Source organism: Topomyia yanbarensis, chromosome 3 (genome assembly GCF_030247195.1).
Source record: "Topomyia yanbarensis strain Yona2022 chromosome 3, ASM3024719v1, whole genome shotgun sequence".
NCBI lineage: Eukaryota > Metazoa > Arthropoda > Insecta > Diptera > Culicidae > Topomyia > Topomyia yanbarensis.
In genome coordinates this window covers 58,353,232-58,369,402 of record NC_080672.1, presented here as the reverse complement: position 1 = coordinate 58,369,402, position 16,171 = coordinate 58,353,232, and the positions used below count along the sequence as shown (strand labels likewise).

Here is a 16,171-nt window from a genome sequence, read left to right as displayed (position 1 = left end):
ACCGGAAAAAAGTGACCAACCAATCCTGGGAGCGATAAAATCGTACGCCAGGCAATAAATTACCCACTATTCCATCACATATGCCAGTTCTACATCCATTTTCTGATTCTGCTGAAAAATCGACAAAGAAAAAGAATGGAGAACAGTTTTCTTTCATCAAAGGAATATTTTCATGTACTTACGACCTTTCATAAGCTATTCGCGATTCTCCATCAAGAGAAATAAGTTTTTTCAAAAGGAACATAAACTTTTCTGCAATCAACTTCTTGGCACCAAAGTAGCGATAGTGCGACCCGTTCAAGCGATACAAGAGAACCCTGAATACCTGGTTCAACTATATCGCATGTTGACGAATAGCTTCTGGAAAAGTCGTAATTTCTCCAATTATTACTTTTTGGTAGAAACCAAATTTCAAATATCTTACAGCTTAATTTTTGATTCGCCTTATTTTGGCTATGCTGTTACCAGAAGTATAGTGTGTTTCCAAATTTGGATTTACTGTTTTTCTGGCGCTCAAGCGGGTCTGCCACGATACTGATGAGACGAAGAAGAAACACAAACAAGTGTGCCTAAAGACTTTTCGCCGACCGAATTGTTTTATCGCGAAAGCCTCGCCCATGTTAGATTCGTTGTTTAAGATGGCGTCAACAATTCGACGTTTACTAGCAGTTCTGGTTCGGCTGTCACTTCAGTATGCCAAATAGTGCTAGGAAAGCCAAATTGTGGACACACATTTTAGCAAGCAGCCACTGCTGCTTCATAATAAGCAAATAATTACAATAATGAAATGAAAAAAAATCGAAAAATGGGATTTTTATATTTAATATTTTTTTAATCTCATTTCACTTGATTCAACAGTTATGCGTATTTCGATCACAACTTGTAATCCAGGGTGTCATTCAAAATTTTCCCAAAAATCAATTACACGGGGGGGTGGGGAGTGGGCGTAGCGTATTGGTAAATCGATTGCTTTGTACGCAGCGCACCTGAGTTCGAGTCCCGACCCCGCACATAGGGTTAGAAATTTTTCCTAAGAGATTTTTCTAACCCGAAGAGGCGAATGACCTTAAGGTTAAAACCTCTATAATTGAAATAAAAAAAAAAAAAAATTACACGGGGTGATACGTAAGTTCACTTTAATCGAAAGCTTTTGCACTGCCGACCAAAATATTTCGCTACTTAGAATACACAATTTCGATTATATTGAGACGTTTAATGAAATCCCTGGAATTTAAAATAAATACATTTCTTTTGTAAGATATGTAAAAAAAAGCTTTCGAAGCAGTGAACCAAAAATAATGTAGGATCTGGTTGAAGTAGACTTTTCCTTTAATACAATGCAAATCATCAGAAGCGCTTCGCTATGGTGGATTGCATCTCATCAGTATATGACAGTGGACTTGATTACCGCATAAACGATTAATCCAACAAAGGAAACTCTTTCCCCATTGGGAAAAAATCCTTCAATAACGATATGTGATTTTTTATGTGAAACTTGTTTAAATGAATGATTATTCATTTTATCGTTAACCCTTAAATGCATGAATGGCATTTTTCCTTAATACTCGTTTTTCGGGTTGGATACGATGTATACCTCTCCTTGAGGCTTTATATCACAAAATTCTGTATGTTGCCAAATGGCAACAGTATGCATTTAAGGGTTAAATATCGACATCATTCGAATCTATAAATATGGATCACTATTTCTTCACCTTTTTATTCATAAGGTACTCTCATAGTAAAATGGGAATCCAAATGAAACAAAACTACTTGGAATTAGTTGAACGATTTTGTAGAAAAATCCGTTGGGATTTGAACAACTGCAACCATCAATCTTCTCAATGGTTCACGCGAAACCAAAATGAGGCCGAACTAGAATCGATTCCTTCGCCTCTCCAGCTCAAACTGTATTGAAAAAATTTCAAGCATCCTTGGTGGTATTTTTCCGGTTCAAAAACAAAATGAATTTTTGAATTAGTGGAAGATTTCACAGCTTTGGACGAAATGCTGACCCGGTGTGACCGAAATAGCAAATGTCCACTCGGACACAAATTTAGGATCGCGATAGCAAGTTGAAAGCAGGCACACTGTATTGCTTGCTGCTAACTCAGCTCTGAGTACCACATCTACATCCCCGCTCGCGAAGTTGAGATCGATGGTGCAGTTACCGAAGGGAGTCAGACGCTGCGATGATCTGGTGAAGGTCGAGGTTATATGTATTAGAGTCCGTCTACTTTAGCCGAATTGTGCATAAATTCTGTATTAAATTCGGGGGAGTTGAAATCGCACTCCAAATGTTTTTCTTTCTTGTGTGGTGTAAGCTTTATTTATTGTCAAGCTACATCCTCTTGCACAAGTTTTGTCTAGTTGTACATTCCTTTGTGCGCGGGTCATGAAACTTCATTCTAAGCAACGTCACTTACAGAAGAGGTAGATTTATTGGAAGAGAGGATGGTTTCACCAGAAAATTAGTGTAAAGGAAAAGCCTGGAAAAATTAGATAACTTTGAAAACACTTGGAAATAGGAGAATTTTATTTTCGGAAATGATTCGACACCCTGCGGAAGAATGCCCACGCGTGTCAAGGTGACCTCCAGTGAATTAAAAATCAAGAGAACAATTAACAATTTAAAAAATAACAAAGCAATTGCATGCGGAAGCACCGTGAGTAAAATAGGGTCTCCGCATGCCCCCTAACAATATGAGCGTAATTGTGCTAAATTCGATTTTAGAGCATCATAAAAACCCCCATCAAAACATTAAAAAGTGAGCGGATTTGGCGGATAATCATTTCAATGAGAATTTTCAATGATTTGTGAAAATACCCTCGAAATAGTAGACACGCTCCGGTCGGTTCAATTTGGAGTTTTTTTAGCCCTCCTAGGAGTATTTTGAGATACTGCATTTTCCTAGAAAATTCCTGCTTTTCGGTTGGTTTTGGAACCAATTCTGCTGAATATCAAAGTTTAGAATCTTGCTTAAATGTTCCATCAAATTAGCATCACAACGCGATATTTCTGGAAGCTCCAAAGATAATAGCACAATTTATCTGAATTTTTTAGAGAAATGATTAGATGTTTGACGACTAGTTACGGAATATTGAAAGGTATTTGACGGGTTTCTCACTCTCAATAACGTAGGCAACGATTTATTTGTAAATTGCCCGACGTTTCGGCCGGTTTTGGTGGCATGTTTCAAGGAAAAATCTAGACTTGTCGTTTTTGTCGGAGTCGTTTACTGCCAAAGATTTTTTAAATATTCTTCTATATAGTTAATAAATATCTTTGCAGTATTGTCTTTTTTTTAGTTGCTATTGCTGAAGATTTAAAAAATAAAACAATAGCAAGCGAAATCACTTTGAGTAAAATTGAGGTCTCTGCATGCTCCTTTTACGCACTGTGCAGAGCGGAATAACCATTAGTCAAATTGGTGTCTCTGCATGCCCCCTAACGCACTATGCAGGAATCACAGTGCCGAGGGAAATTTCAGATCATCAAGAGCTAGAATAACACCTAAAAATGCAGACGGATTTCGCAGGCTCATGGATTTCATAACATCGAAATAGTTAAATAAATGTAGGAGTTTCATTGAAAAGCGTTAATAACCATGGTCCATTCCTTCAACCAACTTCCTCGCTCTCGTAACAATTTAACAGCTTGCTAACCGCCGATGTCGGTTACCACTATGTTCAAGGATTATGTAGAATAAGATAAGAAATATTGAGGTGGTGCTTGCTTATGATAATGTCACCGACTCAGTATCACGGATCAACGAATTGGAGCTAAGGGTAGATACTGGTTCCGGAATGGTTACGACCAGGTAATGTCACTTTAACCTTTCGTCACTCACGCTAGTGCACTGTGAGCGCACACCGTTCTGAAAACCCACGCGAAATCATTCCAGGGCACCAGCGATAAGGAGCCATTTAGGCGACTTCTGGAGGGTTAAAGCTGTTTTTAGATCTAATGTCTTAGATATTGGTTGCGCATACTGCTAGTAAATCATGTTTATTTTTTCAGTTATTCAAGTCGAATTACAATTAAAGCAGCAGTGTATTTATTGAAAGAGAAGATGCTTTGATTAGAAAATTAATGTTGAAAAAATGCCAAACCCTCTGTAAACGAAAAAGTTTTAATTTGTTTTTTTTAAAGAGCTTGACAAAATGGTAAGGTTTCAGAAAAACTGGAAGCTGCTATATTGCATTTTCGAATATGAGTAGACACCCTGTAGAAGAACGTTCGTTCTCATTAAAGAAACTACCAGTGAAGTAAAAATAAATAAATCCATCCGAAATTTCAAGTAATATCGAAACAATTGTTCGCAAAAGTGCCTTGAGTAAAAATAGAGTCTCTGCATGCCCCCTAACGTACTGAGCATAAGTAAGTGTGCTTAGTTGGATTTTAGATCATTATCAAAGTATAGATTGCCTCAAAAAGTAAGTGGATCAGGCGAAAAATGATTTTTTTATGATCTATGAGAATACCTCGAAAAAGAACACAGATAATTGATGTAGAATGTTCATTTAGAGATTCTTAACACATTGCGAAATTCTTATCATTTGCTAGAAAGAGGACGCTTCTCTATTAGTTTTGAAACCAGCTCTGCGAAGTAACAAGCTTTAGAATTTTAAACTAGTTGTAGAGGTGCGTTTTAAGTTCCTCTCATTGGAACACGACACTAACTTAGTGACAGGACTAATTCAAGTTAGCTCCACAAAAAAAAAATCTAAAGTCAATTTGTGTTTCCGAGCAAACCCCTGGCCTTGCGTAATGTCCCACAAGGAAAGGAGTTTCGATTAAGCTGATGAGAACCGAAACTCTCTTTAAGTTTGTCATTTTTCTTAGTTACTTTAGCAATGATTTGAAGAAAAGAAATTAGGGTCTCTGCATGCCCCCTAACACACTGTACAGAAATCAGAGTGCCGAGGGGTATTTCAGATCATCAACAGCTAAATTAACACTTCAAAATGCAGACGATTTTTGTAGGCCCGACAGATGATTTTAAGGAAAATGTTAGAACTGTTTAAGGATTTTTAATGGCCTTCAAATACATGGATAAGTTAGGGAGTTGTGGAAATACTATCCGTTCTTCGGGTTAACTCTTATAACAGCTATCGAGTTAATTTCCAGTACAATTTCATCTCGCTTTTAATGGTAGCCTGTACACCACCCGAACAGATTTTATTGGCTGGGCAACCACTTGTAATTTAGCTGACGACGTTGTAGCCTGTTAGTTTTATTTGATTACAGTAGATTAAACATAACGGTTTCTATTTAATATTTCCAATTTAATCCTAGTTCTAAAGAAAGGAAGTCGAAGCGCAAAATTGTTGACCTCGATTTAGGAGTTTACTTCTGATTACATGCCTGAGAGCTGATATGCGCATTACGTGATCTGAGAAATGATAACGTCGCGTATTTGGTATTGTACGCCAAGTATGGAATTTCGTACATGATGAAATTGTACTAAGGTGACTTCCGTAAGTTTCAGATATATTTCCACCCTCTAAAAATGGTACACCGCAAAATATTTAAAATCGCTGGTCTCAAGATATAGACGGGTTTCGTGCGCCCGGCGAATAATTTCAATGAGAATATTGTATCTATTGATGGATTTTATTTGATGACATCAAATTACAGCGCGAAGACTAATTTTAGCAGCCTTTGATTGTTCCAGTTATTTGCCGAATTTTGTCAGTCTCGTATGAAAATTCGTTTAGGGGTGGTCCATAAATGACGTAGCATTTTTTGAAGGATTTTTAACACCCCCCTCCCCCATCGTAGCATTTCGTCACAAACTTCGAAATACCCCCTAGTAATTACGTAGCTTGACAGTAACTCCAGCCCCACTTGTCCCCGCAAAATTTCAAATAAAAATGAAAAACGATGATAGTTATTTAAAAAGCTACGTAGCATGACAAGACCCCCTACCCCCCTGTCGTCACACATCATCACAAAATACAAAACTCCCCCTCCCCCGTATAATGCTACGTCATTTATGGATGGTCCCTTAATAGGCTCTAGAAGACGAACCACGTCAAATCTTTTTGGGGCATATTTTTCTTAGAGATGCGAAATATGCAATGATAGATATTTTTTCAATTTAGCACAACTTTAGGTAGTTTTTACAAAATAGTCAGGTTATGTCTAGGAACCAAAGAAGAATACATGAACAGCTTTGGTTTATTAAAAAGAAAGTGAAAAAATATGTCCCGATTTTTTCAGCTTAAAATTCACCAAGGGACTGATAAAAATGTGTCTTCTCTCTACATAGATAAATTAGAGTTGAAAATACCTCGTAAAAGAGGATACTTTCGGATCGGCTCATTGTTAGGATTTTTACCCTTCCTGGAATAGCATGTAATCCCTCGGGTAAAATTAGAATCTCTGCATGCCCCCTAACCGACTAACTATAAATGATCCAGGCGGATTGATGTAGAATAAAAAACGCAATAGCTTCTATAAACTAAAAGGTTTTAATTTTATGTTTCTTTGAAGAGCTTTAAAAAATTATAGGATGGCTTTGAAAAAACCCACGATTCGAGAAATTTTACTTTTGGAAATGAGTCGACACCCTGTAGAAGAACGTCCGTGCTAATTAAAGCGACCAGAAGTGAGTTACAAATAAATGAAACTATCAACAATTTAAAATAATCACAAATCAATTGCACGCGGGAGTGCCTGGATGAAAAATAGGGTCTCTGCATGCCCCCTAACGTACTTATCATAAATGAGTGCTTGATTTCGCTAACAAATTAGCATCACACAAAGATGTTCCTAGAAGCTCCGTGAATAATAGTACGATTGCTTTATAATTTTCAGAAAAAAAAACTTGTAAAGCATTTTTCTAGAAAATGCGAAAAATCACTGTAATTTTGTAATTTTTTAGTTGCTTCAGCAGCGATTCAAAAAATAAAACAATTGCAAGCGGAAGCATCTTAAGAGAAATTTACTGCCCATGATCGCAAATGAGTCCCATAAAGATAGGAAATCCCATAGAAAATGGGACAAATATGCGATCATGGGCTGTTGAGGGCTCTGCATGTCCCCTAAAGCATTGTGCAGAAATCAGAGTAACGAGGGCATTTCAGATCTACGACAGCAAGATTAGCACCCTGAAATGCAGACGAGTATTGCAGGAACGATAGATGGTTTTGATAAGAATGTTTTATCTGTTCAAGGGTTTTATGAAATTCAAATCCATGGATAAATTAGGATGTTGTAGAATTACTTCGAAAAAGTGAACACTTTCGAATCAGTTCATTTGTAAAATTTTTACCCTCCTTGGTATATCACGAAATCCTGATTCTTTCGAGAAAGAGGCCAGTTATCGATTGGTTCTGGAATTAGTTCTTCAAAGTGATAAATTTCGGAGTTTTGCAAAGCCAGTGCAGTGGAGAATAGTTTGGGAGTTTTTGATAATACCTATTGGCACCATGCTTTAAGAAACTATTTTTTGTGCATGACTCGTAAAAATGACGACTGGTAAAAATTAGAGTCTCTACATGCCCCCTAACCGTAAATGACCAACGTGGATTTCAGTTTTTCATACTATTGGCAACACTCAAGCGTATTTCCAGAAACTGTTTTTCTTTTCGTGTACAACTCGTCAAAGTTACGTTAAATAAAATAATCAACGATTAAAATTACCAACTTGTCCCGAAATCACCTTCGGTAAAATTAGAATCTCTGCATGCCCCCTAACGGACTAACTGTAAATGACCAAGGCGGTTTTCAGATTCTCATTCAGAGCGCAACTAACCCTCTAAAATGCACGCGAGTCTCGCTGTTCTGGTAGATGATTTTGATGAAATTTGCGATTTTAGTTAAGGGCCTCTAACTATACAGAGACATCTCTAGAAATAGTGGAAATACATCGACTCATTTGGAGAGTTTTTAGCAATCGTCAGCTATTTAGACCAACGTAGAATATTTTTGACAGCTTTGAATGCGGTTCAATATTTCAACTACCCTAAATTGAACCCAAATATACTAAATATGCTTAATAGATGTTTCATTTTTCTACGAGCGAATGACCACCCGGTTAAAGCCCTCAATAAACAAATGACAATGTGTAATTTTATATACTAATTCTTTCTTACTTTGACTTCTGACTGTGGCCCCATCGCTTGTCAAAATCAGCACAAACAAGGCCGTTCACGACACTCACATGAATCTTGTGACGTTTCCGAACAGAGCCATCAGAATGCGCATATAGTAAAATCGTTCGACACCTTAGACAAATTTGAATAAAAAGTGATGTACGATATGGGGAGCGGGCCATTTCGGCATAAAGTCCTTTGGCATAAGGTCATATGGCATAATGGACGTATGGCATAACGGACATTTGACATAGCGGACATTTGGTATAATTTTAAGAAGTGATCATTCTGGTAGTTTTTTTGGCATAACGGACATTTGGCATAACTATTTTTAACTTCAGGAAAACGGTCATTTGGCAGGAACATCTGGCATTATTTTGTTAAATGATCTCACTGAAGGTAATTTGGCATAACAGACGAATGTGTAGTTTATCAGCGAATGGCCCATAAGGTTAAAGCAATACACTTAGCAATAATAATGTATTGTTTTCCATTACCTGGTGTTGATTAAATTTCGAGTGAATACATTTTATAACCGTTTTTGCCTTCTTCTAAATATGGGCAGTTCTTTAAGGACATGCTGAACAGAGTCACAAAGTTGCAGCTAAAATGGCTGTCGTCGATTCTGCTTCTTCGTTTTATTTCATCGTCAAAATCAAAACATTGCATTGGCGCGCAAGACAAAATCGTTTGTAACTTAAAAGTCTTATCTCAGATTGCTTAGAAATTGTATCACTGTATGTAAGCATGTTATCACATGCAGATGGATAGCTTCTCTTGACGGAATTTTGTTTCGTTTGGGAAATTTGTACCTTTTTACTCTTCAAAACAAATGAAACACGAAATTTCTATTATCCTTCTTTATATCATGAGCTGTTCTTTCGAATTACATGCCGCTCGTTCCAGATGATAGTTAACTTTATCATTTCCGGATATCGCTAAATTTTTCAAGCAGCGATGATTATTGAAATAATTTACATATATTGAATCATCGATTGTTACACTGCTCTAGCACTTAAAGCTAAATCGATGTAATGCGACTTTTCCGCCGCCAGAAGCGGCGGCCTCTCGCAAACAAACCTGGGATTCACTTGTTTGGCCGGTTTATTCACACTTAGGGATTGATTCCTTCTTTCAAACATGAGCAACAAATAGCTCTCGCAAGCAAACTGTAGATCCACCCGATTGCCCAGTTCACTCAAACTTCCTTCTTCAAAACATGAGCAGCTCTGAACGTGCATGCCAAACACAAGTTCGCAAGCAAACTGTAGATCCACTCATTTCCCCCGGTTGACACACACTTAGGGATTGATTCCTTCTTTCAAACATGAGCAGTTCTTTGAATCTGTGTGCCAAATAGCAAACTGTTGATCCAATCGTTTGTCCGGTTTACGCAACCTTAGGGATTTATTCCTTCTTTCAAACATGAGCAGTTCTTTAAATATGTGTACGAAGCAAACAGATGATCCACTTGTTTTCCCGGTTTACTCACGCTTAGGGGTTGATTCTTTCTTTCAAACATGAGATGCTCCAAATGAAGCCAAATTCAGAAGCAAACTGTAGATCCATTTGTTTCCCTGGTTTACTCACCCTTCTTTCAAACATGAGCAGCTTTTTGAATCTGCGTTCCAAATCGGTTCACAAGCAAACCGGTGATTCACTCGTTTCCCCGATTTACTTACACTGAGCTGTTGATTTCTTCATTCAAACAAGAGCAGATCCTTGAATCTTTATACCAAGCAGCTTCAGCAAGCAAACTGTTGATCCACTCGTTTGGCTGGTTTACTCAAACATACGGGTTAATTCCTTCTTTCAAACAAGAGCAGTTCTTTGAATTTGCATACAACATAGCTCTCGCAAACAAACTGTGGATCCACTCGTTTGTCCGGTTTACGCGAACTTTAAGATTTATTCCTTCTTTCAAACATGAGCTGCTCCGAATATGTATGCCGAACAGGTTTACAATCAAACAGTAGAACCACTCGTTTGCCCGGTTTATTCAAACTTAGGGGTTATTTCTTTCTTTCAAACATGAGCAGCTCTTTGAACCTATACCAAATGACTTTAGCAAGCAAACTGTTGATTCACTCGTTTACCCGGCTTACGCAAACTTAGGGGTTGATTCCTTCTTTCAAAAAATGAGCTGCTGTAAATGAAGCCAAATTCAAACGCTAACTGTAGATCCAAATATTTCCCTGGTTTACTCACAATTAGGTATTCCTTCTTTAAAACATGAGCAGCTCTTTGAAGCTGCGTGTCAAATCATTTCACAATCCAACCGGTTATTCACTCGTTTCCCCGGTTTACTAACACTAAACTGTTGATTCCTTCTTTCAAACATGAGCAGTTCTTTGAATCTATATACCAAATAGCTCTCGCAAGTGAACTGTTGATGCACTCGTTTACCCGGCTCACTCAAACTTAGAGGTTTATTTCTTCTTTCAAACAAGAGCAGCTCTTTGAATCTGTGTGCCAAAAAAGTTCCCAAGGAGACTTTCGAACCACTAGTTTGCCCAGTTAACTTTAACTTTTAGGTTGAATCCTTCTTTCAAACATGAACAGCAGTTCTTTGAATCTGTATACCAAATAGCTCTCGCAAGCAATCTGTTGATCCACTCGTTTGTCCAAGAGATTTATTCCTTCTTTAAACATGAGCTGCTCGAAATATGTGTTCCGAATAAATTTACAGGCAAACAGTAGATCCACTCGTTTCTCCTTACTCGAATTTGAGGGTTGATTCCTTCTTTCAAACAGGAACCGTTCTTTGAATCTATGTTCTTAATAAGTTTACTTAAACTTTGAGATTGATTTTCATTTTCAAACATGAGCAGTTCTTTGCATTTGTATGCCAAAGAGCTCTTGCAAGCAGATTCAGAAGAAAACTGTGGGTCCATTCGTTTTCCTGGTCTCCTCACACTTAGGAATTGATGCCTTCTTTCAAACATGAGCAGCTCCTTAAATCTGCGTGCCAAATCAGTTCGCAAGAATGTGATTCACTTGTTTCCCCCGTTAAAGAAAGAAATCAACACTAAGCTGTTGATTCCTTCCTTTCCTAAGGGCTTTATTCCTTCCTTCAAACATGAGTTGCCCGAAATATGTACACCGAATAAGTCTACAAGCAAACAGTGGATTCCCTCGTTTCCTCAGTTTACTCAAACTTGAGAGTTGATTGCTTCTTTCAAAAATGAGCAGCTCTGAATAAAGCCAAATTCGGAAGCAAACCATGGATCCATTAATTTTCCTGGTTTGCTCACACCTAGAATTGATCCCTTCTTTCAAACATGAACAGCTCTTTGAATCTATATACCAAATAGCTCTAGCAAGCAAACTGTTGATCCACTCGTTTGCCCGGTATGCACAAACTTAGGAGTTGATTCCTTCTTTCAAACATGAGCAGCTCTGAATATGTAAGCCAAACAAATTCGCGATCAAATTGTTGATCCCCTTGCTTCCCCGGTTTACTCACACTTAGGGGTTGATTCCTTCTTTCAAACATGAGCAGTTCTTTGAATCTATATGCCAAATAGCTCTAGCAAGCAAACTGTTGATCCACTCGTTTGCCCGGTATGCACAAACTTAGGAGTTGATTCCTTCTTTCAAACATGAGCAGCTCTGAATATGTAAGCCAAACAAATTCGCGATCAAATTGTTGATCCCCTTGCTTCCCCGGTTTACTCACACTTAGGGGTTGATTCCTTCTTTCAAACATGAGCAGTTCTTTGAATCTATATGCCAAATAGCTCTAGCAAGCAAACTGTTGATCCACTCGTTTGCTCGGCATGCACAAACTGAGGGGTTGATTCTTTCTTTCAAAGATGAGCAGTTCTTTGAATTTGTATACCAAATAGCTCTCGCAAGTAAACTGTTGATCCACTCGTTTGTTTGGCTTAGTTAAACTTAGGGGGTCTATTCCTTCTTTCAAACATGAGCAGCTCTGAATATGCATGAAAAAAAAAATCGCGTGCAAACTCGGCCCGGCTTACTCAAACTTATAGAGGTTTATTTAATGGATCTTTGAATCTGAAAAGCAACCCCGTTCATATCAGGGACACCTTCAAAATTGGTCACGCTCATTGCGGACCCCTACGGCTTCACAACGATTTTTATATTTCTTGTTTTATTTGACACACCCACTTCTAAACGCGTTAGCATAACTGAACCGTGGGGTTTTCAGGTTTTACATTACGTAAAATTAAAAGAATAACACAAAGTTACTGCGGACAGGAAGGTCTCGTAAATGCAGCTTGCTGCGTGTTGAATATCTTTTTCTTGGTGGTGACGCATTAGCTACGTTGTCCACCACAACTTGGGACTTGACACAACTCGTCTGATTATCAAACTGGCACGTAAGAATCTGACTAGAGTATGCGCACAGAGTTAATCCACTTCTCCGTTTGTTGACATAAATCTTTGTATGTGTTCTGGTCTAACTCACGGTGCTAGGTCGTGTAGGCGCACTTCAATTTATTCATCATCCACATCTTTAGAATCTTGATTTTAACATTGTGATATTTGACGCCGATTTGCATGTTGTTCTTCGCAATAAACTTTTCTGTCTGTGCTAAAGTTTTAAACGTTACCTGCAGTGCACACAGTTTCGCATGTGGTGTAACTGTATATATGTCACTTCCATGAGAATAAAACACGGTTACGCTTTTAGCAATAGTTCAACGTCTATTGTAGGTCAAAGAGGAATTTGTTTAAAGTCAATCGAAATAATATTTGCCCGCTTTACGGGCACTTTTATTAGCTGTGGTTGGTTCACTTCAGTGCGCAATTGGAGTGATATGATACTGTTTTCGAATATCAAGTTTGCTTACTATCAATACATTATTTTCTGTTTGTTGCGAAAATACTTTAAATTTCAATATTCGGCAGGAAAAAATATTCATTTTTGAGGACCTCCAGAAAGCTTATCACAGCCCCCTGCGGGTCTGTTTACCCCATTTTGAGAATCTTCGCTGTATACCAAGTAGCCCTTGTGCCAAATGGCCCTCATTTTACACAAAATTTGAAATAATGCCATATGACTGGTATGCCAAATGACCGTTATGCTGGAGATAAAACGAATTATGCCAAATGAATGACCTTCCGTGTGATGAATTCTCAAAATTATGCCAAATGACCATTATGCCCCATTGACCAAATGATCTTATGCAAAATGACTTTATGCCAAATGACCCAGACCCTACGATGTAATCCCAAAAAAATGTGAAAATTTCGTTTTCAAATGAATGGATGTAAAGTGCCTGTTCGTGTGAATCTGTCAATTCCGTCCGAACCATTCCAGCGAATGAAGATTTTCTGCTTCGAAAATCTCTATTCCGGCTCAGGCGGTAAACCCCCTATCCTTACCCAACAGAACCGCTGGAAGCACGGGGACGGCGGCGGACAGCGTCAGTCAACTCGCGCCTCCCAAAATTGGTCGTGCGGCGGAAAATTCATGAATGATTAAATCTGATATTTTAGGCGTTACAATCGCACACAAAATCGCCGTCAGATCGCATCTGATCTGTGTATGTGTGTAGGCGAACAGCAAAAAAAAATAAATCCCTGACTGCCAAAGTATGACGAATGGGTTCGTTTTTGGCACTTCGTCATCTCCGTGTCGCCGCTGTCCGACGACTACGACGACGACGAAAACATTACGCCACAGCAGCACGAGGTTTTCTGTCGTCGCGCCACCGCGGCCATCGTCGGTCAGTCAAATTTGAATGGGGGTTGTGTGATGTGATGCGAGAGTCATGTGGATGAGTGAAATTCTTCCATTACGGGGGAGGTATTGTTTTGACTTTTGCTTCTTGGGTATGGCGCTTTCTTTTTTCCCTCTGAACAAAGATACGTAAAAGAATCCATTCCACGGTTGACACTCACCTCCTTTCTTGTATTCACGCTTCTCCTGGGGCAGCCTAATTTCATTTCCCTGCACCACTGTGACGGGTGCAATGAGCACACTGAACAGCAGTACACTGGCCATCAGAAGCCAAACCAGCTTGCCAGGCCTTAGAACCGAGCCCGCTGCTCCTATTCGCTGCTGATGGTTTCTCCGATGACACATTTCTTCACCACTTCGCTCCACATCGAATTCACTCACTTCATTGCGCTTCTTCTCCGCTTCCCCACCGCACAACAATAATTTCGGACGTTCTGTCCTATGCTTTTGCTTCAGCTTGGTCGCTAGCTGCTCCAACAGGTTGGTCAAACCTGCCGAAGGGAAATATTTTTTTGGGAACACTACCACCACTTCCGATTGCTGTTGCACTATTTCCTCGTTTGCCTGCTGCTCGTGCCTCTCCTCACTGCACTGTCTCGTTCTACCGTGCTCCATTTTTTCACTGTTTGCTCGTCGTTGGTCACCACTGCCGCCATCCATCGCCACCCCCCACCGGGATGGATCTTCCGTTTCCTGCGATTTACACATTTCACTAGCTTCAGCCACCTTCACTCGTCGTCGCACTTTGAAACAATTTTGAGACATTTTTTGCGCGTTTCATCACTAATCACTACCGGGGCAGGGACTGCATACTGCAAACTTCAACTCCGAAGGAACTACACACCATGCCGCTACATTATGTAGCGGAACTTCCAGGACCACACTTTGCTCTGCTCACTTCCGGCATCAACTACTCACGGCAGCAGAATTTCATCACTTTCGCAGCCCAACTCGATCCGGACGTCACACACTACGCGCAATACTACGCTTTTATATCCAAATATTTAGATTCCCGCCTTCTTCTCACCCACCGTGTAACTGTACACCCCCTGACCGGGGCCGCCCTTATTCTTCTACTTCTTTCGAGGCCAACTGCTCGGCTCTAGCTCTCTCGCTAACGGGTGCTTTCGGTCGCTCGCACTTGCCAATCTCGAGTCACGGTGGCGGCGGCTCGAATTCTTGATACGCAATATCCTTCTTCTTGAACCAGACGAATAATAGTTTTTCTCTTTCGTTCACTACATTTCCGCGTTGCACTAGCTAAACCAGCAGCCTTCTACGGTCACTTCCAAACTTCCGTGATTCGGCTAGTCGTTCCGGTCAATATCTGAAAGCAGACGGAAAAATCTTCATTAGTAAAATAATTCGAACATCTCGGAAAACTACGCGCTGGTTCTCGCTCATACACTCACAACAAGTCGCCTTCCTGGAAGGCGGGGGGGAAACATTGAAAAATGGTAAGAATCCTACTCAAGGAGGTCAAATAACCAGCAGCGAGTTTAATCGAAACTAATCAGCTCAATTACCACAACACAACACTTCTCAGCTCAGGGCGGACGACGACGTTTCTTCTCGTCGTCGCAGTCGGTGTCAAGCAACGCGCGCCTGCCTCACAACGGTCCGTCCCGGACCCTCGTCTCTGCACTCTACCCAACAGACAGAACTCACTTCAAGACTTCAACATATGCTCAAACCGAACAGGCAGCAGTAATACATCATTGCACCCCGTGTACCACCGGGGAACAAGGAACCACCCTACTACCCTCTCTCGCAGGCCAACCCAAGCGTATGCGACGTGCGAAACCAAGAACGATCCGCGACGACGACGACGGCTACGACCAATCCTCTACTGAAACTATCATTAAATTTTCTTCTGCACCGAACACAATATTCACACACGATTCCTGCGCCAAATCCACCGTAAAACACCCAAATTCACCGAAGACGCCTCTTCCGGTACCGTCAATTTCCGGATAATTTGCTATTAGATCACATAAATATAATCTTCTTCAGTAATTTATTTGGCTGTATTTTTTTTTCTTCTTTCTCTACTGTCTACTCGGTCTACTCCTGTCCGAGCTGTGTTACTTTTGCGTCCGCGACGTACGAGAAAAAGGCCTATTCTGCCGCCGTTCGTGTCTGGCTCTAGCTGTGCTGGTTGCTTTGAACGGAGCGTAGAAGAAGCGAGCCACGGCGAAACGACGACCACCACACGCCCGACCGTGCACGAAGCAACCAACACCAACGACGACGACGACGACGACGGACGAGGAGGGACCTTTTTTCCACTGTTTGCTCCTTCGCACCAACACAACCACACACACAACACCGTTGGCTGACTGACGCTACGCTGCACTC

The 16,171-nt window shown here is 40.0% G+C and overlaps 1 protein-coding gene across 1 annotated transcript in view; it reads right to left on the bottom strand.

Moving 5' to 3' along the window:
- Positions 1 to 15,941, bottom strand: part of LOC131686950 (uncharacterized) — a 30,848-nt gene extending 14,907 nt beyond the window's left edge. The window contains exons 1-2 of the mRNA XM_058970981.1: positions 15,753 to 15,941; positions 13,975 to 15,140 (exon numbers count right to left, since the gene is read on the bottom strand). Of these exons, the coding sequence (XP_058826964.1) occupies positions 13,975 to 14,578 (604 nt within the window). The 5' untranslated portion in view covers positions 14,579 to 15,140; positions 15,753 to 15,941. The remainder of the gene's footprint in view (positions 1 to 13,974; positions 15,141 to 15,752) is intronic.
- Positions 15,942 to 16,171: the final 230 nt, after the last annotated feature.